The sequence below is a fragment of the Myotis lucifugus genome, unplaced genomic scaffold, assembly GCF_000147115.1.
Source record: "Myotis lucifugus unplaced genomic scaffold, Myoluc2.0 scaffold_15, whole genome shotgun sequence".
NCBI lineage: Eukaryota > Metazoa > Chordata > Mammalia > Chiroptera > Vespertilionidae > Myotis > Myotis lucifugus.
Genome location: NW_005871063.1, coordinates 3,837,680 through 3,864,102, shown reverse-complemented (window position 1 = coordinate 3,864,102; position 26,423 = coordinate 3,837,680). Strand labels below are relative to the sequence as shown.

General features: G+C 38.8%; 1 protein-coding gene across 5 annotated transcripts in view; it reads right to left on the bottom strand.

Annotated features, from left to right (window-relative positions):
* The window catches only part of PPP1R9A (protein phosphatase 1 regulatory subunit 9A), a 236,728-nt gene that overhangs the window by 8,173 nt on the left and 202,132 nt on the right, over positions 1–26,423 (bottom strand). For 2 of the 5 annotated variants that reach the window (XM_023750731.1, XM_023750733.1), the window contains 7 exons: positions 22,018–22,175; positions 21,213–21,513; positions 12,589–12,676; positions 12,408–12,491; positions 3,404–3,602; positions 1,334–1,453; positions 454–477 (listed from right to left, as the gene is read on the bottom strand). In XM_023750731.1, the coding sequence (XP_023606499.1) occupies positions 454–477; positions 1,334–1,453; positions 3,404–3,602; positions 12,408–12,491; positions 12,589–12,676; positions 21,213–21,513; positions 22,018–22,175 (974 nt within the window). Of the gene's footprint in view, positions 1–453; positions 478–1,333; positions 1,454–3,403; positions 3,603–12,401; positions 12,492–12,588; positions 12,677–21,212; positions 21,514–22,017; positions 22,176–26,423 lie in introns of all 5 variants that reach the window. The other 3 variants (XM_023750730.1, XM_023750732.1, XM_023750734.1) reach the window with 3 other exon arrangements.

Sequence of the window (26,423 nt, the reverse complement as noted above, 5' to 3'; positions counted from 1 at the left end):
TACAGATCTGTCCAATGCAGAATATTACTTTTAATGGTGCAAAGGGCAGGTTGGTTCCTAGAACCACTACGCTGAGAGGCGATGAGGCGATGATGGGTCTGGGAGGAGAGACAGAAGCCACCTCAGTGACGGGCAGAGAGAACAGAAAAGGGGATGATGGGTAAGCCGAGATGAAGGCAAAGGAGGCGAAACAGAGGGAACTGGGTCAGTCAGGTAATGGTGATGGGGACACATCACGGGACTCTGGAGATGGGATCTGGAGGTCCTCTTGAACTAGGAATATCTTTTAAACTGAGACATAGACAAGGGCAGAGTGAAACTACGTTAACACAAGGAACACCCCCAATGCAGAGGAAAGCTCTCTTGTATTGTTTGAGTTTTCAATCATCTGCAAAGAGAGAAAAGGTTCAAACAAAATACCAAAAACCACCACACAGCCCATTGATAGCTCACCTCGTCATCTATCATATCCAGGCTCTGAGTGAGGGAGCAACAAAGGAATCAAAGAGAAAAGTGTTACAGAAACAGGACACACAATATATACAGTACAGTCTTATAACATTAAAGTCACGCCGAGCCTGAAGAATATGGGCAAAAGAGTTTAAGAGAAAAAAAATGTTTTACAAAACAAAACAACATGTTAGAAAGAAATAACTAAGAACACATATTTAGAGCAAAACTATCTTTACTTACGATGCCTCCCTCCCTCCCTCCCTTCCACTCCAATACTGGTCTTTCTTTCCTTATCTCTTGGGGCATTAAGTCCATCACTAGTGTAATTTCCTGCCTCTCTTGCATATATTTATCTCCTGAGAATTCTTAGGAATGCTATTTTGACCCTCGCATCTAAATTCGTGGTCTGACACAGTTGTCCTTCCTTCTCAGAATTGTATCTCTCCCCTTTTCACTGCAGTGAATCTTAATCAGGAGCCACACCCAACTCAGAAGAAATATCAGATTCTTCGGGTGGGGGTGACGGTGGGAAAGGTGAGGGAGAAAAGCAATGGTGAATTTGTGAACTCCGTGAGATTTCTGAGCTGTTTCCTACTTTTGCTCTCCAGTGCCCAGTCTCCCGCCCCCACACCTTTGCTAAGAGTCATGGCTCTGGAATCAGAGCCATGTACAGTAAGTGTACAGTAAGGAATGGCTCCAAGGGCCTCTGAAACAACAGTTTGCTTTCATGTTGAGACAGAGAGGGAGACACCAATTTCCTAGCAAAGATCATGGCTCCAATTATCCACATGCAAAATCTACCTTAGACACATTTCCCTGTGACAGTTCACGGGTACGACGTATGTCGGGGATAGCAGTTCTGTGAGGGACATGAGCATACCTCATCTGATGACAGCGCTAGGGATTGAGAGAGCCCCGGGGTTCTGGGCTCCGCTCCTAGGCCGCTCAGGTCTGCCGAGCTGGTACTACTGGGACTGAAGTCATCGTTGAAGGTAAAATTCTGTAACAATAAACAAAGCGCAGGGTTAAAAGAGCGCCGTGAAGGAACCCAAGGTAGGTGTGCTTGCAAGTTCTACAAAGGTTATTTTGAAGTAATCTTATTAGTTCACTTTGGGGTTGGTGATGACCTTCGACCAGGCAGTGTCGGACACTGCACCTGCGGTGAATGGGGGATTCTGAGCGTTTCTCCGCCGGGTGAAAGGATAGGTGTTTTGGAGTAATGATTCTGCAGTCTCTCTTCAAGGGTGCAGCATTCATTATCCTCCGCAACTGCTCAGAGGAGTGATATTAATGAGCCTATCTTCTTTGACCCTAATGGTGATGAGCAACAGTGTAAGTAAAAAATGCAAGGTGGTGTGGAGAGCCTGAGCTATTAGGAACAGATGGCAACCCATATTAGAAAGGTAGCCGAGCACCCCCAGAAGGCCCGCTGCTGCTGCGATAAACACTGTGAGGAATGGCAGGTCCGCTCCGGGGTGTGACCTTCAAAGATGGTGGGTTCTGGGGGAGGTCACAACCTGACTGCACTACCTGTGCCAGTACAACGCTCACGTGGCACCAGCAAAGCCCAAAGAGGCTGCACTATGAGCAGACACACGTTCCCAAATAGTTACCTGGGGGTAGAAAGAAAGCTTCCCCAGAACCTCATTAAAATGTTCAGTGGATATTAAAGTCAAATACGTTCACAATGACTTCAGAGCTGCCTCGGTGAAAACATTTTAAACCAAATCTGGAGTCTCTCCAGTGTAAGATAATGGTAGAATTATTCAAACAACATTGAGATATATCAGATCCAATGCTGAAAATGTTTCAAGGCCCAAGTGGTCCACTGCTGTCAAAACTTCTTTTCTAATTGCTTCCCAGGGACTCTCAAGAACTTGGCCAACCCCATCTTGTTTCCTATTCCACTGCCTTAGAAATTGGACTGTCAGTTTTCCATTAGGTTCTCTTGTACTGGCTGAGCTGGCTGTCAAGAATAAATGCCATGCCAGAGGCTGGAGAGCTCAGTACCAAACAGACTGCAGGGTTTGCTGAATGTTCAGAGAAGACTGAATCAGAGCACGGAGCTGGGCTAGTAGAGCGTTTAAGCAGGAGGCATTCAACACAGCGCATTACCATTTGGTACTGTCAGTGGAAATTCAACCCCAAAGCCCATCAAAACCCTGTGAGTTGTTGACCACAAGAAAAGAATTAAATTCAAGTAACTTTAACCACATGTTTCTGTTTGAGAAAGAAAAGTGAACACAGATAAAAGGAGACCACACAACATGTGAAAGTTAGCCACCGCATGTGTTTCAATAACATGTTAGGTAAGGTTTGCAGTGTCATGCTGGAAATAACCATCATGCATTTAAAAACGAGCAGCATCCATGCACATACTTCCTAATTCTGCTAAAGTTAAAGAACTTTCGTGATAGAATTACAACAGCTGTTCGACATGGAAGCTTGATTTAAGAGAAGAAATAAGTAAGGGTGCTATGTCAGCATTGGTTTGTTTTAAAGAGTTTCATTTAGATGTATTGAACACATATCCAGTCCCAAATTTATCTGTTTTCCAGTAAATCTTGACGAGCGCAGCAAAAATAGTTTGGTAATGTAATTTAAACTGGAATGCTTGGTAAACAGATCTATCACACTGTGCCGTGATTCAAATGCATCTTTCCCAGCATGGTTTCACTGTCAAACGGAGATTAAATAGCAATATGTGAAAAGACAGGCAAATCGAAGATTAACGCACAATCTAGCAGGGACCAGTATTAAAGAAGGTGATGGTTAAAGGGGCTTTCTGTTCCCCACACGGGAAGTACCATGCACTGTTTATTGCAGTGTTATCACATTGGTTTCTTGGATCCAGAGCATACACACAAGTTGAGAATGCTTCCCAAAGATTGAAGAGGAGGAAGAGATTTGGGGTTTTCTTGTTTGCTTTTTTAATCCAAGTGGTTTCTACCTTGGACCCCTTTTTATCTGAAATTAGAGTTTCAGGAGAAGGCTGGAGGGGACTTGGAGGTGAAGGCAGGTTCCTGAAGGAATAGGATCCTTTCCGGCTTTCGTGAAACCAGGAGAAAGGCATGCAAGGTGAGCGAGGGGAGGCCGGCGCTGCGGAGGAGGGCTTCGCTTTCCAGTGGTCCAGCCTGCCTCTGAAGATCCTGTTTCATGAAAAGAATGGGGGTGTTAGACAAAGAAAGGGCAGATGTGAAACTGACAGAAATGGACTCTGAAGGGGCTCCGAACACAGTTCGAAGTAACAATTTGAGAAATTGTCCTGCACAACAGATACTTTTTTTCTTTCACTTTTGGCTGGAACATTAATCCTAATCGTTATGGGTTGTTTTGTTTTTTTTGTTGTTGTTTTTTTGTGTGTGTGGGTTTTTTTGTGTCTAAATGGATTCTGTAATGACAGACGTTTTGTACTGCTATGTCCGTGATAAATTTTTATGAAATATGCCTAATAAATACAGGGATGGGCAAAAAGTTAGGTCTGCAGTTATTTGTATGGAAAATAACACAACAATTAATACATAGGAATGCAAGAATAAGCCCTGTGTTTCACGTACTCACAACCGTACACTTACTTTTGCCAATGCCTGTGTATGTGGATGAATTACCATCCGGGAGGAGCATGTCGTTCAGGAGCTGCTCTGAGGTTAGTCATCACAGCACCCCCTAATTGGAGACACACATCAGTGCCTCACTGCTGGTGACTTTAGCTACTGATGAGCATTCTTTCCTGGCCTCCTTTCAACTCAGATTCTCAAGGGTCTCAACTTTAGAAAATGATGTACTTAAATAACTTGGAAATTTCAGGGCTCGGGATACTTTAAGCAGAACATACACTTGGTTGGTTTTTCATCATAATCTTAGTTCCTTTTCATAGAAGGAGCACCAGACCTGAAGTCTTAATACTCTGCTTGGAGGTCAGGGTCTGCCACCTTCTGAACACAGGACCATGGGCCTTTGCTCAGCCTCTATTCCCTTATCTGTAAAAGGGGGATGTTTTATGTATATCATATGTGGTTAAGAATTAAATGAGACAGTATGTGTAAAAAGTGCTTTGAAAACTATAATGATCTATGCTTACTGTTTAACATTCAAAGGCATCTGAGAACACAGTTTGAAAACATGTTTTTCTTAATATCTTGCATTAGAGAAAAATAATTCTTAGAGAAAAATAATTCTTCGGAACTGAGGCAGGAATAGGCAGTAGTATCTGCATCTTGGAAGAGGTCACCCTCAAAATGTCCAAATGATACTTGATGCAGTGCCTACAATTTGTTAGCAGTTGGTGTCATGACAACAAAGAGATTCTCTTTCATTTAAAAGTGACTCAACACCTTAGCTAGATAGCTAATGTCTGACATGGATACTGAATTTCAATCTTCTCACATCTCATTTCAAATATTTTGAAATATTACATGTTTCAAATTTACCTAAATAGTATAACTCCTAACAATTCCTGCTCATTTCCAAAGATTATTGTGAGAATCAAATGGGACAATAAATGCAAAACCATCTTATAAACTGTAAAGCAATGCATAAATGTAAAGGGATTGTAAGAATGATAATTAAAGAGAATGAAAAATCAGTGAAGTTTTGGAAGAATACTGACATCATAGGTTGGGGGTGAAACACTGTTGGCCACACTAAAGATTCCAGAAAAGGGGATGATTTAAATGGTGTATTTCTTTTTCTTTTCTTTTTCTTAGTGAATGGGAGCCATTCAATTTTTATGTTTTACTGATTTTTAGAGAGAGTGGGAGGGAAAGAGGAGAGAGAAACATTGATGTGACAGCAAAACATCGACTGGCTGCCTCCTGCATGGCCCCTACGAGGGATGGAGACCAAAACCTGGAATGTGCCCTGACCAGGACTTGAACTGGCAACCTTTCAGTGCATGGGACGATGCCCAACCAACTGAGCCACACCGGCCAGGGCTAAATGGTGTTTTTCTTAAAATGACAACAACAACAACGACAATAAAACCACAAAGGAATCTGCAAGGATAACAAAAAGACTGACCAGAGAGGGGCCAACCTTCAATTTCATCTTAAAGTTAAAAAATGTTGTATCCTTAACCCACCTAACTTCTTATGAAACGATGGAGGAGAGGAGTACAATAACTGAACTGAACGCATGCGAGCAGAGGCAGATTGGTCTTCTGTGGAAGTGCTTTCTGCTCCGGGGTCATGGACCAGTCTGCTAAGAATCATTGGGGCAGCTGTTCAAATGCAGATTCTTGGACACCCAAACTTACTGAATTAGAATTGTGAGAACAGAAGGGAGGAGTTGATCTGGAATCTACTTTAACACATATCTGAGCTGACTCTTAAAAATTTTAATATCTATATTTATTAATATTATCCTGAATGCAAATATGAGGCTTTTGGAACAGAATAGGTTATTACATACTTACACAAAATTACTGCACTGGTTCCCCATACCATAATTTTCTCTCTCCATAACGAGAACCAGATGTCCTAAACTTGGTCTACACTGTAGGTGAGAAGTGTAAAAAATATGAATCTGTACGGTTATATAGGAGAGGGCCAGCTGTCCCTGCCTTGCCCTGAGAGAAGGAGAGAAATCCTATCTCCTCAATGTAAACAAATTCAACTTGGGAAGGATCTTGGGTTCTCTCAGCCTTTGGAAAGAAATATAAGTCCCGGGGGAGATAAAACAAGTTATCTCTAGCTTTACAAGCTTGGGAATGTCTCCATAGAGAGGTCTCAGCCCCCTCTCCCCATCCACACTCCTTAAAAATGGAACTACACATTGGGGAGTTGGCTCTCTCTGTCTATCCATAATTTAACTTCTGAGGTTTATCTTTTAGCTCAGGCCCTACATTCCATTAAAAATGCTGAGAAAGCTCTAAAATAAAAATATTTTCTCAGTAGCCTCACACTCTTATAAGTGGGCATATCTGAAATAAACTGGACCTGATGATTTACTTTTCTCCTTTGGTTATAAATTTCTGAATCAATCAAAGTGACGTGGGAAATTCTTTAGGTGTTACATCCACAATTTAAATAAAGCATTGTAGTGCTTTGATACATGGATACTGTTTTAAGTTATAAATAGGCCATTATCAATGACAGCTAAACTATCTTCCTATTCCCAAGTGGACTGCCTTTGTAATAACCTTTTTAGAACAACCACTACCACTTTTTTTTTTTTTTTGCAAGAAATAAGATTATTGGTACCTAATTTTTGTCATTCTAATTACTTATTTGTAAAGGACTTTTGGTAGTTCAAATCCTGGCCAGGCAACATTTCAAACAAAATCTGAAGACCACATCTAAATGCTGCCATAAAATTCTCGCTGCCAGGAAAATATCCAAGACTGATAATTCCAGGTGCACTTGGACATCCAGCGCTGAAGGCAGGCCTGCAGGCCACAGTGGGGGTGAGATAAAGGAGGTGAGGGAAGCTCAGCCTTGGTGATATCCAGAGGCTTTCTTGGACAATGAAGATAATGGAAGGCAAGAGGAAAAGTCACACAGAAAGCAATGCAAGCCCACTTCTAAGGAGATGGCCACGTCCTCACAGCTGTAAACCACCGGTTCTGAGGTATTCTGAAGAATATTTTCCAATTCTCCAGGAGGTCTGGCTGTGCCCCGCTGAGGCTGTATCCTGCCCCCCTCGTTTATTTGTGTATCCTCGATTCTAAAACTCCCTCCATACACTGATGTAACCTCTGTGTGTTTGCCAGTATCCACAAAGAGTTGAACAGGCATGCTTCCATTTGCTTGGACCTTGAGTAGAGAATGTTCATTTAAAAAAGCAAACTCTCCACTACTTTAAACTCATAGACCTATCAGCTTTCCAGACATGCTTTCTAAAATAAATGCCAATTTCCTTCCAGATAAATCGAACTATTGAGTCTACAAAAGGAGCACAGGAGTTTTGGTAACAATTATTCTATTATTGATCACTTACAGCCTGTTTCACTTGGTGGAGAAATGTATTAAGAATAAGATAAAATTCTTCCTTCCCTCCTTTCCTTCCCTTCCTCCTTTCTTTCTTAACATTTTTTACCCTCAGGGCAGGTTATGGGCTAAGTACTAACTCTATATTCATCCTTCATAATCCCCATGAAAAATAAAGATCAGTGGATATGAATTCTTAATGGATCTGAAAAGAATTTCTAGGTATGTGCTCTGTACTTCCTTCACAGCTTGTACACTAATGGCTCACTGTCATTGAATCGAATCATAGCTATAGTTCTGATTATTTTATTGTTAGGAACTGGAATGCTAAAATGTCATTTGGGGGTGGGCGATGGGGTGGGGAAGTAAGTTTCCTGGCATTTAAAAGGTTTATAGTTTACAGCTCTATAGAACAATTAACTCATTTATATACATCTTGGAACCAGATTATCCTGGGGCTAGGACCCCAAAAATAAATTGCTAAGGTAAACACTCCATGGTGATTTTGGGGGGTTGGTTTTAACTTTGAATACAAGGTAAATCAGGGCACATACCTAGGTTGTAGGTACAATCCCTGGCCAGGGTGCTTATGGGAGGCAACTGAACCATGCTTCCTTCTTTCTCTCTCTCTCTCTCTCTCTCGCTCTCTCTCTCTCTCTCTCTCTCTCTCCCCCCTTCCTTTCTCTCTAAAAAAAAAAAAAAAAAATCAATAAAAACATAGCCTTGGATGAGGATTAAAGAATTTTTCTCTAGCACCCACATGAAAAAAAATTTTTAAGATAAAGTTAGTTTATAATGTTATTTAACCCAAAATATTCAAAGTATTATTTCAACATCTAATTAGTATAAAATTAAGAAGATATTTAACATTCTTTTTTCTTATACTAAGTCTTTGAAATCTAGCATGCATTTTCTCTGATAACACATTTCAATACAGACTAGCCACATTTCAAGTGCTCAATGGCCACATCTGACCAGAGGCTACCATATTGGGTAATGCAGATGGAGATGGATGGGAGGTTGGGGACCAGGTTCTTCTAGTCCACCTCACTTATTTTTTGTAGGAAATCAAGGTCCAAGGAATTCAGGGACTTACCTATGGCAGAGTCAGGATGAATACTTGGGTGAATACTTGAATACTCAGTGGTGTGTTTTTTTCCATTGTTCACACTTCAGGTAAATGAAGACTCACTTCCCCAGAGAAGTGCCCTCTCCCTTCCCTGTCATTTTCCCATGTGCCACTTTCTAACCTAGTCCTGAGATACATAGATCTGCTCACAGGGCTTTCCATTCAGGGACTAAATTTAGAGGTTCTCCCACCAGCTCCAAAGGTTGGCAACCACTGCTTTAGGGGAAGAGGAAGCTCTGACAACTAAATGTTTCCTGCTTTTTTCTCTGCTATGTTACCTGTTTAAATCAGAATGTTCACTGAGCACATATTTGAAAAGGATAAAACCAAACCATATTTCTTTATAGGGTTTGTCTGTTTATTTACTACTAGAGGCCCGATGCATGAAATTCGTGCACTCAGGGAGGTGTCCCTCAGCCTGGCCGGCGCCCTCTCACAGTCTGGGAGCCCTTGGGGGGTGTCCGACTGACAGCTTAGGCCCACAGGGAGCAGGCCTAAGCCGGCAGTCGGACATCATTAGTGCTGCCGTGGAGACGGGAGAGGTTCCCGCCACTGCCACTGCACTCACCAGCTGTGTTCCCCCTGTGGGAGTGTACTGACCACCAGGGGGAAGCTCCTGCATTGAGCGTCTGCCCCTGTTGGTTAGTGAGTGTCATAGCGACCGGTCAGTTTACATGTTAGCCTTTTATTATATAGGATTATTTTAACCTCATCTATTTGTTCATGTGGGCCATGTGTTTGAATCATTAAGTCTCCACAAGAAATACAATAAAGTGAATTTTTTACTCTTGGGGAAGGAAAAAACTAAAACCAAGACCAAATTGGTTTTAGCAAGTATCTTGACTTTTTAATGTCTAACAGCCTCAGATTATAACTTAGATAATGTCTAATGGCCTCAGAATGACCTTATGAGAACTGGAAGAAACACCCAGGAGATAAGATTACAAACTCAATCCATGAGTTAGACTGCTCTTTCTGAGAAAGCCTCACTGGGGTGATACATTTATTCCCAGTTCCCCGCAGCTGCTGTGCGACCTTGTGGCTAATGGTCCTCATCACCCACCTACCTCCAGGGACCTGGGAAACCAGCCCAGCTCAGCTGCACTAAACTCCCACCTGGCAGTAATTGTCCTTTCTGGAGTATGTTTTGTAAGGTTCCGGACCCATTATCAATCTACATAGAAGAACAAAGGCTGTCATTGGATTTGATTAGTGTTAACCAAATTACTGTGATAGCTCAAAAAATTACCTTTTTGAAATAGAAAAGGTCTCTCTCCTTCCCTATTCTACTATTTCCATTACATGAATTCCTTTCCGTTGTCAGAATTCTACTATAATTACAAATAATTTGAAAATGATGATCCTAATTTAAAGCTATTCTATAGCGTTGGTACACGTAGAACCACCTGTGACGACTAAAGCAGAGACACCAGAGCTAGTGTTTTAAAGCTGGAGAGCTGGCCAGGAAGCCAAGGGGGAAGTATGGCTGGTTCAAAAGCTGATGAGGCAGTGTGCACATGACAACCTGCCATCAGCCACCCAAGGTTTTGCCTGCCCTAGAGTACGGTGAGCACTCACCAACAGAATCCAGATGTGCTTGCTTTTCATCTGGAATTTATACAAAGTGGTAATGCTCTGGCTACCGCCTTCACATTCAGTAGAACCTTTACACGCCTGCTGAATGCCTGTGGTTCTGCCCCTTTTAGCCTCAAAAGTGAGAGGGAGTGACTGCCTCAGAGGCCCAGAGAAGAAAGGGAGAAACTCAGAGGTGTCTGAGCTTCACTCCCATTCTGTATCTGGGCTTCTTTCTCTTAAACAGTTTCATTACTTGTTTCTTTATTTCCTCTAAGCATATTTGATAGTTTTCTATTCTTAACTTTAAGGCACAACGTAGACTTTTATATTTCTCACTCCAAAATCACACAAAGTTAAATCTCTTTTGAGTTGCATTATGGTCTTATTTTAACTGAGATTGTTGTCCTCAATACACACAAAACTTTCTACCCTATCTCCATTTTACAGCATAAAGGAAAACCAACTAACAAAAATAATTAATTTGGCACTCTCTCTTGTCATCCCCCTCCCAATTCTTCTGTAATCCCAGGGAGAAGGTGCAACTTCTCACCACATGGTATACCAGTAAAAAGAAAAGGAAAACAAGGAAACAGCAGAGGACAACCTATGAAATGGGTAAGTGGTCCCCAAATGATTTTACAGTGCTTTATTCTTAGCATATTGCCTGTATCTTTCTTACTCTATGTTTTTGAGATGATTCCCAAATTTCATAAGGAAATATAAGTCAGTCAGAGAAAGACAAATACGATATGATTTCACTTATATGTGGAATCTAAGGAGCACAATAAAAGAACAAACACAATAGAAACAGACTCATAGACACAGAACAGAATGACAGGTGTCAGACTTGTGGGGCTGGGTGAAAAAGGTGAAGGGATTGAGAAGTACAAATTGGTAGTTACAGAATAGCCATGGGGATGAAAGTACATCTTAGGGAACATAGTCGATATTGTAATAACTAAGTATGGTGCCAGGTGGGCACTTGAAATATCGAGGGGACCACTCTGAAAGTATCTGATTGTCTAACCACTATGCTGTAATACCTGAAACTAATATAAAATAATATTGAATATAAACTGTGATTTTTAAAAAACCAACCATTAGATGCATAAGTACTTGAAGATGACAGGAAGTATTGGAATGACATCTATACAGGAGACACAAGCCCCAGCTAATTGACATCAATTGCCTATTACAGTGATGGCGAACCTTTTGAGCTTGGCGTGTCAGTATTTTGAAAAACCCTAACTTAACTCTGGTGCCATGTCGCATATAGAAATTTTTTGATATTTGCAACCATAGTAAAACAAAGATTTATATTTTTGATATTTATTTTATATATTTAAATGCCATTTAACAAAGAAAAATCAACCAAAAAAATGAGTTCACGTGTCACCTCTGACATGCATGTCATAGGTTCGCCATCACTGGCCTATTGCATAGTCCTGGGGTAATCAATTCAATTATATAGAGGTGAAGCCTTCATCAGCAAAGTATGGTGTTATTACCAGCCCTCCAGATCTATTGTAAGGACCAAATGATAAATGTAAAACTTCTCTGTAACTTGCAAACAATAATAATAGCAGCAAATTGTTATCTTTATTATTTTTCTTTAATACCTTCTATGTGCCAGATAGCATTTTAAATGTTTTCATCTGGAATTTATACAGATGAATAAATTCTTAACACTTACACTAATGTTATAAGGTAGATACTGTTATTACCCTCATTCACACATGGGAAAATGGAGACACATAGGCTAAATAACTTGTCCAAGATTTAAAAGGTGAGAGCTCTGATTCAAACCCGGGCAGTCAAACTTCAGAGCTCTATGCTTTACTATCTCTCTCTACAAAGCGGAGTTTAAATGAAGTTATCTCAGAAGAAAACTGGGAAAACTTGAAAACATGCTGCATAAAGCCCACTTCTCTAAAGGAAAGTCTTATGGAGCAGTACGCATAGTTGACAGGGGCTACCAACGAATAGCTGAGTCCAGCAGGAGACGGTCATCATTCTTACATGCCTGGGGATTGAACAGTCTTGAAAGCCAAAAGGTACTTAATATCACATAGGCATCATTATGCTGTGCTTAGATAAATATTTGGTGAAACTGTTCATGAGATCAAAATTCTGCAATTAAGGCAATGGCTCTCCCAGGACACAGTGTAGGCTTTAATTGGAGTAAGACATAAATTGTGAAATTTTTCTTTCATCTCACTATAGGTGTATTGAAGACACTGACAACTGATTTTGGTGAACAAGGGAAGGGGGCCAGGGAGTTTAGTTATAGAGATGAATCTGTGTCCTCAATCACTCACCCGTACCTGCTACTCGGAGAAAACCTACTGGCTTCTTTTTCTTTTTCTTTCCATTTCTTTCCCTTGTTGGAGTTCCTTCGCAACGGTGCCCTATAAAGGCAGACACATTCAGAAAGGGAAAGCTGACATGTTCTCCTTTAATCCTTCTTTTACAGAGGGCTTGCCTTTCACATCATGAAGTGCTTACCCCAGATCCACAAACTTCCGCTTAATTTTCCCTCCTTGCACCACCAATGAACTGGACGCCCTTAGTGATTTGGGACCTTTGGCACCATCTAGAATATATACATATGTAAAGAAAGACTAGTTATTATTATTTTTAAAGCTATGAGTCAAAAGTAAGTACATCTCTTTAAGAAATCTGACTCAATTTCTAACTGTAAAAGAAAATAATGGATGCCTTTATTAAAAAGATATAAGAAACCTAGCTATGCTGAGGAACATTCAGTAAAGCTAGAAGATGTTCTGATGGATCAAGGCCCGATACTCATCACAAAGAGCTTTAGCTTCAAAAATATTGAAATGAACAAAATAAGGAGGAATCAGCACTATCAAGTCACCTTTTACATTAACAGCAGGGACCAACATAACTTTCCTTTTGTTCCAGCCCTCTTATCTCTCAGGTCAGCACAGAAAGCCACCCCTGAGAGTCAGAGAGATTTAGGGAGAAAGTGATGGGCAGAGCTTTCCCTTCCGGTCTAATGGCCTGTGGCCAGTCCTGGGACAGACGAAGGCAGAACATGGGGAAGGCTTTCTTGAGCAGGGACTCAGCTCTAGGACACTGATATCTTTGAAAGGTCTCTCTTTGAAGTTGGGTTGGAGCATAACTTGGTTGGCCTCCTGTGATGGCGAAGATGCCAAATGCTCCTCAGTGTCTGGAGCTGAATGACCTTTGCCCTTGAGTTAAGCTGGCACTCTGAATGGTAGCAGCTGCTGGGATGGGCACCCTTGAAATAATGCCAAAAACCAATCAGTGGAGAGACTCTGCGAATGGCGTTAGATTCTACTGGTGCAACTTATTCCACTTTGGACAAGGTGGAAAACTCCTAAGGCTCTACGTGGAACCATTTAGCAAAGGATGCTGTTTGGTATTATCTTTCAGCATATCCAGTTATCTGCGATGATTAGCAAAGGGTGTTTTAATATTGATGCATATTAGAGTGTGAAACTACTCCTCCCTAATTATTGCTGTCTATCTCTATCTCTTTAAAATTACATAATTTCCAGCAACTTTCTGGCATGGAGTGCAGAGAGAATAGTCCTGTCCTCCTAAGAAAGTGTTCAATTAACCATGCAGGTTTATTTTGTTTATTTCAGGAGAAATTTCTTAACATGCATCCTTACAAAACACACAGTTCTCATTTAGGAGTCTATGTTCAAAGCTCTAAAGAAGCACAGGATATTAAACACTCTAAGGGTTCTTCTCAATGAGCTTTCCATATTCTTAGTTAGTGACACTCAGATTATAATTAATTCCTTGAAATGTACATAATAAAATACAAGAGTCAGAAATATATCCACATCCAAACCCACTTCTAATCTAAAATATTATGAGTATTTACATCGTTACTCTTTAGGTAACTGAATTAATCAGCCACAGATGTGACACAGACACATAAAGAAAATCCATGGACATGGCAGATACTTCTGAAGTGATTTTGCTAATGGACATTAAAAAAAAAAAAGCAGGATTTCAATTCTCTTAAGAGAAACCAGAGAAAAGAAAGTGTTGGATCCTTCCAGGTCAATCTTAAAGTAACTCTTAATGGCTAGGACTGTGCAAAGTTAAAAAGGAGACTGCCTATTATTTTCTGAATTAGAGGTAGCTGAGATGGTGAGAGGACCAGATGAGACAATGTACTTGGATGCACTCTGTGACCTATTAGAGTTGCAGTTATTGGACCTCTTGGGACTAAAAGCCCGATTGTACCCATCACAGAGCCTGCTGCTAGGCAACCTCACATCATTATCTCACACATTTGCCAAAGTGTGTTCCAAGGAACACTTATGTGAATGCCTTCAAAAGACTGAAGAGGCAAGATTAAGTAACAATGCACTTTCCCATTTTAAATCAATCAAGTACCTTTTAATGGACATCAGAACTTCTAGTCTACATAAAAACCAACATTGGATCCTTAGATTTCAGGGGGAAAATAGAAATGTGACATTTTTTGTTTGTTTATGTAGCTTTATGTAAAATTCTATTAGGCTTTTTGAAATCTCTCCAATACTACCTTCATGAGCAATTAGAAGCCTGCTAACCTGGTCCTCATTTCCAAAGGCACTGAAAGAACTCCTGACAGCTAAATACTAAGGCTTTGATGGACTTCATTCTCCTCCATCTCAGGGCAAAAGACTCTTGATTACCTCCAAGGCCTGCTCCTCTCCTGAGTGTACAACCTCCTCTATTATAAAATGAGTTGATCATCTTTCCCCCATAATATTTCTGATTTCCTATTTTCTATTAAAGACAAGACCATATTTTCTGAGGCTAGAAACCTGTGATCAGTTTTGACCTCCTCACTTCATTCCCCCTATATAAGCGGTTCTCAACCTGTGGGTCGCGACCCCTTTGGGAGTCGAACGACCCTTTCACAGGGGTCGCTTAAGACCATCGGAAAATACATATATAATTACATATTGTTTTTGTGATTAATCACTATGCTTTAATTATGTTCAATTTGTAACAATGAAAATACATCCTGCATATCAGATATTTACATTACGATTCATAACAGTAGCAAAATTACAGTTATGAAGTAGCAATGAAAATAATTTTATGGTTGGGGGTCACCACAACATGAGGAACTGTATTAAAGGGTCGCAGCATTAGGAAGGTTGAGAACCACTGCCCTATATCTAATCAAGTCTGTGTCAAAGGTTCTTGCATCTTCACTGCTTCCCCCTATAGGAGATCCCCTCAGAGTCTCTCCTAACTCATCTTTCCCATACCTAGTGTATTTTCATTCTTATTCCTCTGCTCAAACACCTTATGGTTTCCCAGTAAGGCAAGGTTCCTAAGGTGTTTAAATTCTACAATTGTAGACTCAACCTACTGTGCAATTATATGTGCAACCACTCTTAACACACATAAACAAACTACTTCAGGCAGCCTTGGGCAGCCCCATTCCTTTAAATTCAGCTTACTTGTGCCTGTCTCTGGCAATGCCATCTCTCCCTGCTTGACCTGCCTTCCTTACCTACCTTTTCTGCTTTTTCAGTGGTTACTCTAACTGTATGTTTTTTTAACGTCCTATTTGCCAACCTCAGCTGGATATAATCTTGCCCTCTTCTGAGCAATGATACAATTTTATATATATATATAATAATAATAATAATATTATATTATATATACAGGCCTAATGCAATATATTAATAGTAAATGAATCCTGAAAATATATCTACTTGCCAGGACATTAATTCAACAAATATTTCTCAAGGCATGTCCTGGGTCAGGCAATGTGCTAATAGTTACATGTAAAATTAGAATAGTAATCTCTAGATATCACCAGTAGAAAACTGAGAGTGTTTAATTTACTCTACTTAACCTTGTCTGAATAAAGGTCCATTGCTATATAAGTCTAGAGACCAGCAGTTCAGTATTAGGTTACTCAAAGAATAGGCATGAGGACAATATATTCATGCCTCCTAATATCATATAACTTGTTTTATAAATCTCTAGAAATAGTCTTTTACTTTCTCTAATTTTAACTCAAATGGGGTTAAACGTTTACCATTTAGCCAGTTACAATGGGACTTTTTTTTATCTTAGTTTCCCCTAAGATCCCACAAATATGACAACAAAATGATGACTTGTGAATGCAGTATTGACTTGAGTTAGAAATCCTTCACTTCAATTAGGTGTTCAATCACACCAGCGAATTATCCTCAGGATAGCAATCCAATATAGCTATAACTTAATCATTAACTTTATAGTAAACTGACAGACCAAAAGCAGTGGTATATTACTGTTTTAAAAATCTAGATAAAGGGTAAACAATGACTAAGACACTTTCAGAGTTTATCTGACAATGTTCAGTGGAAGGAAATATATGTCTAGACCAGGGGTCAGCAAGCTTTCTCTGCAAAAAAATTTAGGTTTGTGGGCTCTTGTCTCGGTGACAACTACTCAACTCTGCTCTTGTGCATGAAAGCAGAGAGCACCAAACTGAGTGTGGTACCCAGAAGACTTTATAAGGGCAGGTGGAGGCTGGATTTGGTGTGATGACCTCTGTTCTAGAAGACCTGCATTGGTTTTCTGCAGACACATACTTAATTCATCCAAGACACTTAGTATGCATCAATTATATGCCTTACTTTTTGGGGGGGACTAAGAATACAAAGATGAACATGATGAATGAGAAAACTTTGGCTCATACTTGACAACTAGATCACTTATCATACACAAAGGGATAGAAGCAGAAGTAACTGAAAATTTCTATGGGATCATAGAGGAGAGAATAATTTCCTCCGTCTGGGAATGGAAAGGGAGCCATGAAAGGAGGTGAGATTTAAGCTGGGCTCTGAAGAAGGACTAGAAATTTCCTAGAATGGTAGGTAAGAATGTAAACATGAAGTCTAGTTTGTACTTGTGAGTACTGCTAAACCCCATTCTAGTTCATTTAGTGATGAGCCAATGACTTGTAAGAACCACGTATATAAACACACAGAGGGAAATCAAGTTAACCATATTTCACCTCTGTGCTGCCTAGGTCTGCATAGTGAATTAGTCTCATAGAGCAAGGAACTCCAGGATTTTACACAGTGCTATTCTCCAAACTGGGTTTTGAGAACAACAAAGCTAGATCCTACTCTGTGAATCTATATTGTATTGGAGCTTGAAATGTCACAAAATTGGAAGCACGGAATTTCCCTAATGTTTTAATGATACTGAGGTCCATCTTGGGAACTAGGTAGGGAGAGTCCCTGAGGGACATGAAAGAGCTATAGGATTGGCGATGCTGCAGTGAAATGAGCATTCATCAGTCAGCCAGTCTAATGAGAATATTCCATACACACGTCCAGGTAACTTTAATTTTTTGCTCATTCTGATTTATGAATCTAACAACTAGGAGAGTACAAAACACATGAATGATGTTGGTTATTATGTCAGTTGTACCTCCCAAAGTAAATAAAACAATTAGTATTCTGGTTCTTTCTAAGTTAAACAGTATGAATCAGTCCCTCTGAACTTGATTAAATCTCGGTGCATTATTGAGTTTCCAGACTTAGAACACTGAGGCCTAGAGTCTTGGCTCTCAAAACACTGACTTGATGAGAGTTTTTGAAGGTTTTCATCCTTGTGGAAGCAGGCCAAATTACAGTGCAAGTCCTTCAACAACCTGACAACCACTTTTGATGAATTAGTGGGCTGGACATATTTTATTTCGCCTCCACTAGCATTTTGTCCTCCCTAAGTAATTTTTATCTCAAAACTTCTAGAAGAGCTGTGCTTAGGACCAGTCTGTGGGAGATAATTCCAGCAACGGATAAGCTCAGGAAGGGAAACCAGGAGAAATATCAGAGTAAAGCTATGGTGCTTACCAACGGTTACAAAACAGTGTGAGCTCCCACAACCAACTGTATTTCTATGTTCTCCACGTATTTGTAGAAAGATTACAATTTTGGATCTGGTACAGATAAATGAGTATAGACTTTTTAGAAATGCAGTGATTTGCAATCATAACTGCAATGTAGGAGTGTGTCTCATATCACTGCTGGCACTGGTTGGTGGGACTCTTGAAAGGTTTTGGCAATTTGATGGGTATCTAATTTAAATGACAATTTCTCCATCATCTTTTTACATTTTATACATAATGAAGATTTTCTCTTCAATGAGTGGACAGTTTATTTCCTTAGCATATTTTTGGCTTTAAGAAAATTACTTGAAGCTATTTGTATACTGAAATCTATTGATTAACTTTGTATATGTGGTCCTTTTTATGTTTGTTATCTACTGAAATCAAGACTATTTATATGATAGTTGCAGAGTTTAAAGAAAAAACAAAACAAACCTCCATTTCGTTTGTCATCCCACTTCCACTGCAATTTATACATATGAAGTCCCGTATGTACTTCCCTATTTCTACTCCCTGACATTCTCCCCATGTAACTAGCTTTGTCATACCCATTCATAACTTCAATATTGTGTTTGTATCTCCAAGTAATCTGCTAGTTTTGTTTAACTCTATATCAAGAATCACATATATTAGTCTGTATTTACCTGTAATTTGCCTTTCAATGTCTTTTTCTAGAGATTCACCCTGTTGTAATGTTTCAGTGTGGTTTGTTCATTTTCCCTCCTGCACAGTTCATTATAGGGATATACTACAACTCATTTATCTTTTCTACTGGTGATTATTCTAGTGATTACCAGTTTTTGGTTGTTCCCAGGTTTTACTATTACATAACAGGACTGCTATGGATATTCCTGTACATGATTCTTAGTAGACAAGTGAAGGATTTTTTTTTTTTTGATATATAAACAGGTGAAGATTTGCTGGGTAGGCACATTTTCAAATTTACTAGGTAATACCAAATGGTTTCTAAAGAGCTTATACCAATTTACACTTCCACCAGCAAATATCTGATTTATGGTTGTCTCACATATTCACCAGCATTTGGTAATATCAGATTATAATATTTTTGGCAATCTGGTAGGTATAAAATAGTATCTCATTTGGTGTATTTCATACTTCCCTGATTACTAATGGGGTTGAACAGCTTTTTGTAAATATTATGGGCATTTGATTTTCATTTTCTATGAAGTGCCTATTCAGGACATTACACATTTTTCTCCTGGATTATTTGTCTTTTTTTTTTTTAGGGCTTTATAGGAGTTATTTACACAATCTGGACACTAATCCTTTGTAAATTACATGGGCAGTAAATATCTTCTCTCAAGTTTTAGGGATTCTTTATTGTGTCTTTTGAGAAATAGGACTTTCTAGTTTTACTTTACCCATCTTTTCCTTATGGTGTATGCTTTTTGCATCTTGTTTAAGAAAACCTTCCCTATCCTGAAGTCACAAAATGTTCTCCTATATACTTTTTAAAGTTTTATAGTTTTGTATTATCTAATTAACTATTGAATCCTCCTTGAATGAAACTTCTACATGGTATATGTATATTATAATTTTTAAAAATATGGATAACCAAATTTCCTAGAACAATTTATTAAAAACGATTCTTTCTCTACCCATCTACACATGCAACTGTCATAAAATGTATGTGTATATGAAACCTGCTTCTAAGCTCTTTATTTTGTTTGTTTATTTCGATACCTCTGTATAAACAAAATGCAGAATTAAATAATTCCAGGTATCAGGTAAGCAAGGCCCTCCACTTCAGTCTTCTTCAAGAGTTTCAGGTACTTTTGGCTTCTTTTTCTTTCTATAAATTTAGAATCAGCCTGTCAAGTTCCACAAAATGTCTGTTGTACTGAATCTCCAGATAAGTATGAAGAGAAATGAGATTTCTTTTTTGCTATTCAATTTTTTTAAATGACAAAAGAATTTTACAGTGAACAAACATATATCCACCCCCTAGTTTCTATAACTTCCATTTTGCTACATTTTCTTTATCATATAACCATCCCTCTACTCATCTATTAATCCATTCATTTTTTCAATCCATTAATTTTTAATTGCATTTCAAAGTAAGTTGAAGACACTTCACCCTTATACTTATCAAGGTATCGATTTTTACATAATTGTTTTATATCATTTTTTTTCAGATGTGAAAGATAATACAGTTGACTCTTGAACAACGTGGGTTTGAACTGCATGGGTCTTCCTATACACAGATTTTTTTCAATAACTATACAGTCAGCCCTCTGTATCTTCAGGTTTTGCATCTGTGGATTCAACCAACCATGGATTAAAACAGTATTTTTGATCTGCAGTTGGGAATCTATGGATATGGAAGGCCAACTGTATGCCTTATTCTATACCATTTTATATGAGATTTGAACATTCACAACTTGGAGTATCTGTGGGGAATCCTGGAACCAATCTTCATGGATAGAAAGGGACAAATGTAGTTAAGTTTTTGGGAAGTCAAAAGTTACATGTGGATTTTCAACTGTGTGAGGGTCAGCGCTCCTAGTCCCACATCGTTCAAGGGTTACTATATAACCCAATAATACACTTGGTTACTTCAAAGGAACATGTCAGATGTGGTAGGAAGAGCATGAACCTATTCTTTTTTTATCTATGCATCATTTAACTTATTTACACAAGAATTCATTACTTCTATAAATTAAAACACACTATTAAAAAGATAAAAGTGTACTGACACTACTTTGAAATTCTGGTGTTAATTCTAGAAGCCTCTTATAAAAATTAATTCACTAATCTCCCTGCATTACCTTTATCAGAGCTTTCTACCACATTTGCAATATAAATCATTATTGTGAAATTTTCTTCTAAATAAAAACCAAACTAATAGGTTAATACCTATATCACTTTCATTTATATATATATGTATATATATATATATATTTTTTTTTCTATATGACTATGTTAGTGTTTATTGAAACTCGGCTGCTATTCCACAAAATCTCTAGAAGGCCTCCTGAATAACATCCTTCATTAGTAAACTTGTGGAGAGTTGAAGAAATAAAAATACTAACTAGTAGAAAAAGATAAACATAAATAAATGGAGGAGGAATGTTCTCTTATCCCATAAAAAAAGCAATATTATTAGCCGTGAGAAGACAAAGGACTTAGGATTATGAGAAAAAAAGTTATTTTTATATTACAGAAATCAAGGTGTTAATTAGACAAAATGAAAGAAAAAAAATGACAGTACCTTTTTCTTGTGCTATTTTCCTGGTGGTGGCTTGATGATGGCAAGGAGATTCTTCCATATCATGATCAGATTTTGAAGGAGAGGAGAGTGAAGTGTCTCCCCAAGTAGAGGAGGAAGGCTCCCTTTCTAGGTGCAGGGGTCCTTGAGATTCAGTTATCTGGTCAGACTTGGAGAAGGGCACACTGACAGCCTTGGAAGTGAGGGATGGAGCACCAGAATCTGATTCTGGAGAAGAAGTTCGCAAACCCTTGGGCAGAAGTGATTTGGTAATATGCATGTGGTTACAGAAACTGTTTGAAGGCTGTCGATATAAGAGATTATAAAGGAGGTTATGCCACTGAGCATCGGCTCCATGTAATACTTACTTTGAAATCAGATCGACCTTATTATTAGTGAATCCCCATGAAAACCAATTTTGTTTGTTGGTTTACAAATGAGACTCCATAGTTCACAACGACTCACCATATTACCATTGTAACTAACACAGACACCTAAGACATATAGGAACAATTATTTGTACATTCATTATTTCCTACTAGGTAGAACCAACTGCTAAATATCAAAAACACCATCATGAAATATGACCATGTGGATAATGCTCTTGGTTAGTTCACTGAATGAGTATAGAAAGAATTTGAATTACAACAATGTACTGAGTTGAATAAGGATTTTGGAGACAAAAAAATGTGAACTATTCCAGCTATTTCAAATGAGGCCATAAAATCTGGTTGCAGAAAAATCAATAAATTGTAGGAACAAGGATAGAGCCCAACACTGTAATCAGGAAACGGTCAAGGGCGCTCACCTTTCGCTCTAGGCTGTCCTCCCCGTCTGTTGAACTGACACTATCATAAAGCCTTGTCCTAGAGGGCCTCTGGCGTCGGTTCTTCACGGACAGCTGGGCTCGGGTTTTCAGGGCTTTCGAATCCAGGCGCTCTGTCTCTGGGACTGCTTCATTCAAGTCTAAGAAAAGACCATTGCAAAATAATCAGGGAGAGAAACCTTTGGAGAGGATTGATAAAGAGACCACAGACATTGATAACAAAATCTTAGGGTTATCAGTAACACCAGGCAGGAAACTATGATGGCCTGAATAATATCCCACAGGTAACAAAAAATATATATTTAAAAAAAGGGAGATCTAGAAGTGTACAAGCCTTAGGGAGAAAAACCAACACTAAAGGTGACCAAGGCAACAACAAAAATCTAACATCCAAAGAGCATAAAACCTTCCTAAAACATAATTATAAGAAGCACTGATTTGCATTTACTTATTTATGTATATGCATGCTGGAGTGTTTGATGAACAATATATAAGGGGGAAGGTCTATGAAAGTTGGGAGATCTTAGAAACTAAGGACAAAAACCTAAGCAGGTCAGGTGTCAGGTCAAGTACAGGTAATAAAAGATGAGCATCGGTGTAAATTTTCTTTAGCAAAATTTACTATTAGGCTTTTATCTTTTTCCTTTTACCTTTTCAGAGTGGCAGTCATTAAATGAAATCATGCTGTTCAAGAAATTAATAATTAAGTACTTCTGGGTTTAAATTATTAAAATAAAGCAAATAATGGAGTTGCAAAAACTAAGTACTGATATTAATAGAATAAAATAATTTCTTACAGTAGCAGTACCCCAGGAAATTCCTTATCACAGTAAAGATAAAGGTGTACTCTGAATATATTATATTACAAAACCAAAACAAGTAAGCACCTCAGGTTGTACCTCTCTTATGTATGGAAGTTAGCAATTGGCATATGATTCTAACAAACATATTTTTCCCTAGGAGATACATCTATTGAATGACAATATTTAAAGAAGATTTTGACTTTTCATTTCCCATATTTGAAAGAAAAGTGAATATACAGAAAAGTCAGACCATTCAGTTCTATATAAAGGACAGCTAAATATGTTATAATTAGTCGTCTCTTTGTTTTTACTTGTCAATGGAGGAAAGAAATCTCCTTTATTACTTTCATTTCCTCCTTCCAATAAAATCTAAACTTGCAGCTGCCCATTAAGAGTTCATCAATTTTGATAAATGGGGGAAAATCAACCTTACAAGCTCTTGTTTACGTATAAAACATGGAAACACCAAATAGATGAAAGCAATAATATAACCAGATATACTGTCATACATGTTTATCTGTTTCATATTTGGATTTTATGTTCTTTGACACGAAGTCCTGTCACATACACCATCTCATGTGTCCCCACAACAGCTCCAAGAGACAAAGCAGCCAAGTATGTTTTCCCTCCCCTGAGCTCAGAGAACTTGAGTAACTTGCGGTCATCTACATAGCTAGCTGATGAGCTGCCATGACCATTCTAGCTTTTGGACTCCCAGGCTACTAATCTCCAATTTAGTTAGTGTTGAACAAGATACAGAATAAGATTTTAATGGCATTAGAGTCTAGTATTTTCCATTGAAAAATCACATTTAGTGTGATTGGAAATTCACTTCTGGGAAATTAACTTGTCCAACAGGCTATGTAAGAAACATTACCATTAACCTTTCATATAGGTGTTAAGAGAGCATTAAAAAGGGAAGACATTGAAAACTATAGGAAAAATGATTTCTCAGATGATTTCTTGTTTGGTTGGTAGTAACAGCTTTGGCTACTTGGTGACAAAAAGACCTAAGGAGGAAGGTCATTCTATTTTTGTAAATATGGCTCCTCTTGCAATAGAATCCTGGCCCCAGTGGACCCAGCATAGCACTCAACTCCATCACTAGGTACTGAACAACAGAGCGAGGGAACAGGAGAACTACTTATTAGCAGGGTTTAGACCAGCGGTTCTCAACCTGTGGGTCGCGATCCCTTTGGCGGTCGAACAACCCTTTCACATGGGGTCGCCTAAGACCATCCTGCATATCAGATATTTACATTACGATTCATAACAGTAGCAACATTACAGTTATGAAGTAGCAATGAAAATAATTTTATGGTTGGGTCACAACATGAGGAACTGTATTTAAAGGGCCAGAAGGTTGAGAACCACTGGTTTAGACTATAGATAATTTATTCTGGGACTTCTGACTCCATTACTATTCAGTAATTTGCCAGGTCCTGGTGTCAGTCAATCGCCAAATGGCAATCTGGTGCATCTGCTTTAGTATCAGCTGGCACTGACTCGGTTCAACCCACTGGAGGTCACACATGGAACTACAGCTTTTAAAGATGAAGTCAGCTGGAATCTGAAAAGCAGTGCCTTAAATCCATGATCCAAGTGGCCAAAAGCATGGTACCCAATAAACAACTTTTGAGTGTCTGAACACAAAGAACTCGGGGCCACTCTATAGTAGTGATTCATGGATTACAAATCAGTCATTTATGTTCCAATTGATAAAAAAAAAGTTTTAAAGTACAAAAACTGTAAAAATGAAATGTAGCTGATAACATTCACTTCAACGGCTCTTATACCAGAAAGAACTTGGAAGGAATGTTGCCCAGGAGACATCACAAGTAACCACCCTCACCCCCCTTAGGAGTATTAGAGGAGATGAGAGAAATAGTAGGAAATGTGTATAGGATTTATGCTTCTGGGTACTGGAAGTGATCTGTCCGACCACTATAAGCTATCTTTTCTAGCATGTCATATAAGAATCAGAATATTATAATTCAAAAGAACCGTAAAGATTCTAGCCCACCCGTCTTTCTCAGGAAAACTAAGGCTCAAAGGTTAGCAACTTCTCTACTAACTGTAACGCACAGTTAGTCTGTAGAAGAGACTGCATAGAGTTCAGTTTCAGAAGCTTATCCTCCGAGAAGGTCTCTCTCAAGTCTGAAAGTAAACTTCACAGGTAATCTGCCTTCTTCAAATCCTCTTTTTAGTCTTACTTTATGTTTCAAACAAAAATACATGTCCAGGGCTAACTTTGCAAATTCCCAGAAGTATATAGTGCCAGAAGAAAAAAAAAAAGTAGGGATTTCATTTGGCTTTATCTTTATCCAAGAAATAAAATTCTTAAAGGAAAAAACAACTATCTGTCAAAATTTTGTGGATGGTGATGTGGCAGGAGCAATCTGACTGGCTTAATGATTTAAGTGTGTGCTACTAAATGTAAGGGCTCCGGTGGCCATGCTCACTCACTGCCATTCATTCTCTACAGAGATCATAATCAATAGCACAACATTGCTCTGAGAAAGCCAAGGCTCTGGGTTCCTCCTCTGCCGCTTCTCTCCAGGGCACCTTGCTCTGTTGTCCCTAAAAATTAGAGGGAATTTTTATTTTCCTTTCCCCTTTCTTCTCTATTCTTTCTTTCAGACCCTCCAGTCTCTAAAATAGCCTTTTTCAGACTCAAATTCAACTAAAATACAAAAGAAGAGCAGACTCGAGTGAATCAATACACATAGAGAGACAGATACAGAAAAGATATGAAGTAGCTGATGATAGAGCAGTTTTGAGTGGGTTGGACTCCGCTTCAAAATACCTGCATCTTAAGAATAGTCTTCTTATTGCTTTGAATTGGATCCTCCAGAGTAATTTAATGCATTTGAATGTGATTTTAGCAACTGTTATGAAAAATGTTCTGTGAAATTAGGATGCTATATATCATATTTCACAGAGATCTGCTCCCTAAAGTAATGCTCTGAGTCATTCAGTTTTTTTTCACCAGATTGACGTTATTTTTGACGTAAATGGAATGCTGCCCACGGATCAGACACAGACGGCGGCGGGGAGGTAGGGGAATGGAGCAGCATGACAATAGGGTCTGCTCCGCATTCTTATGTGCATTATTCTCCTCAAAAACAGTCAGACCTTAGACCATCACGCTGCCTGGCTTGTGCTATTATCAACAGAAATGCTGAGCATAATGAGACACTTGGTGACATTTTTAAACTTGAACGCTATTTGCAAATTCATAAAAGATGGGCCCATGGGGCTTTGGGTTCATACACACAGCATTCAGAGGCAGGTTTATGTACTGCACGGGGGCAGTGCAAAACAGTTACCTAGGGAGTAGCCCTGGAGTTAGTCTTCCTTGCATAGAACCCGGAACAGTGGCTCTGCCACTCAATTGAGTAATAGACCTAAACTGTCTGTCCTTCAGAATCCTCAATTGCAAAACTGGTATGATAATAACATATCACAATAATACTTGCATTTTATGAGGACTAAAGGCATAAAAAGATATATAAATGCTTAGAAGAATGACTGGTACATAATAATCACTCCGTAAATGTCTTTATTTACTGACAATGAAAAGGT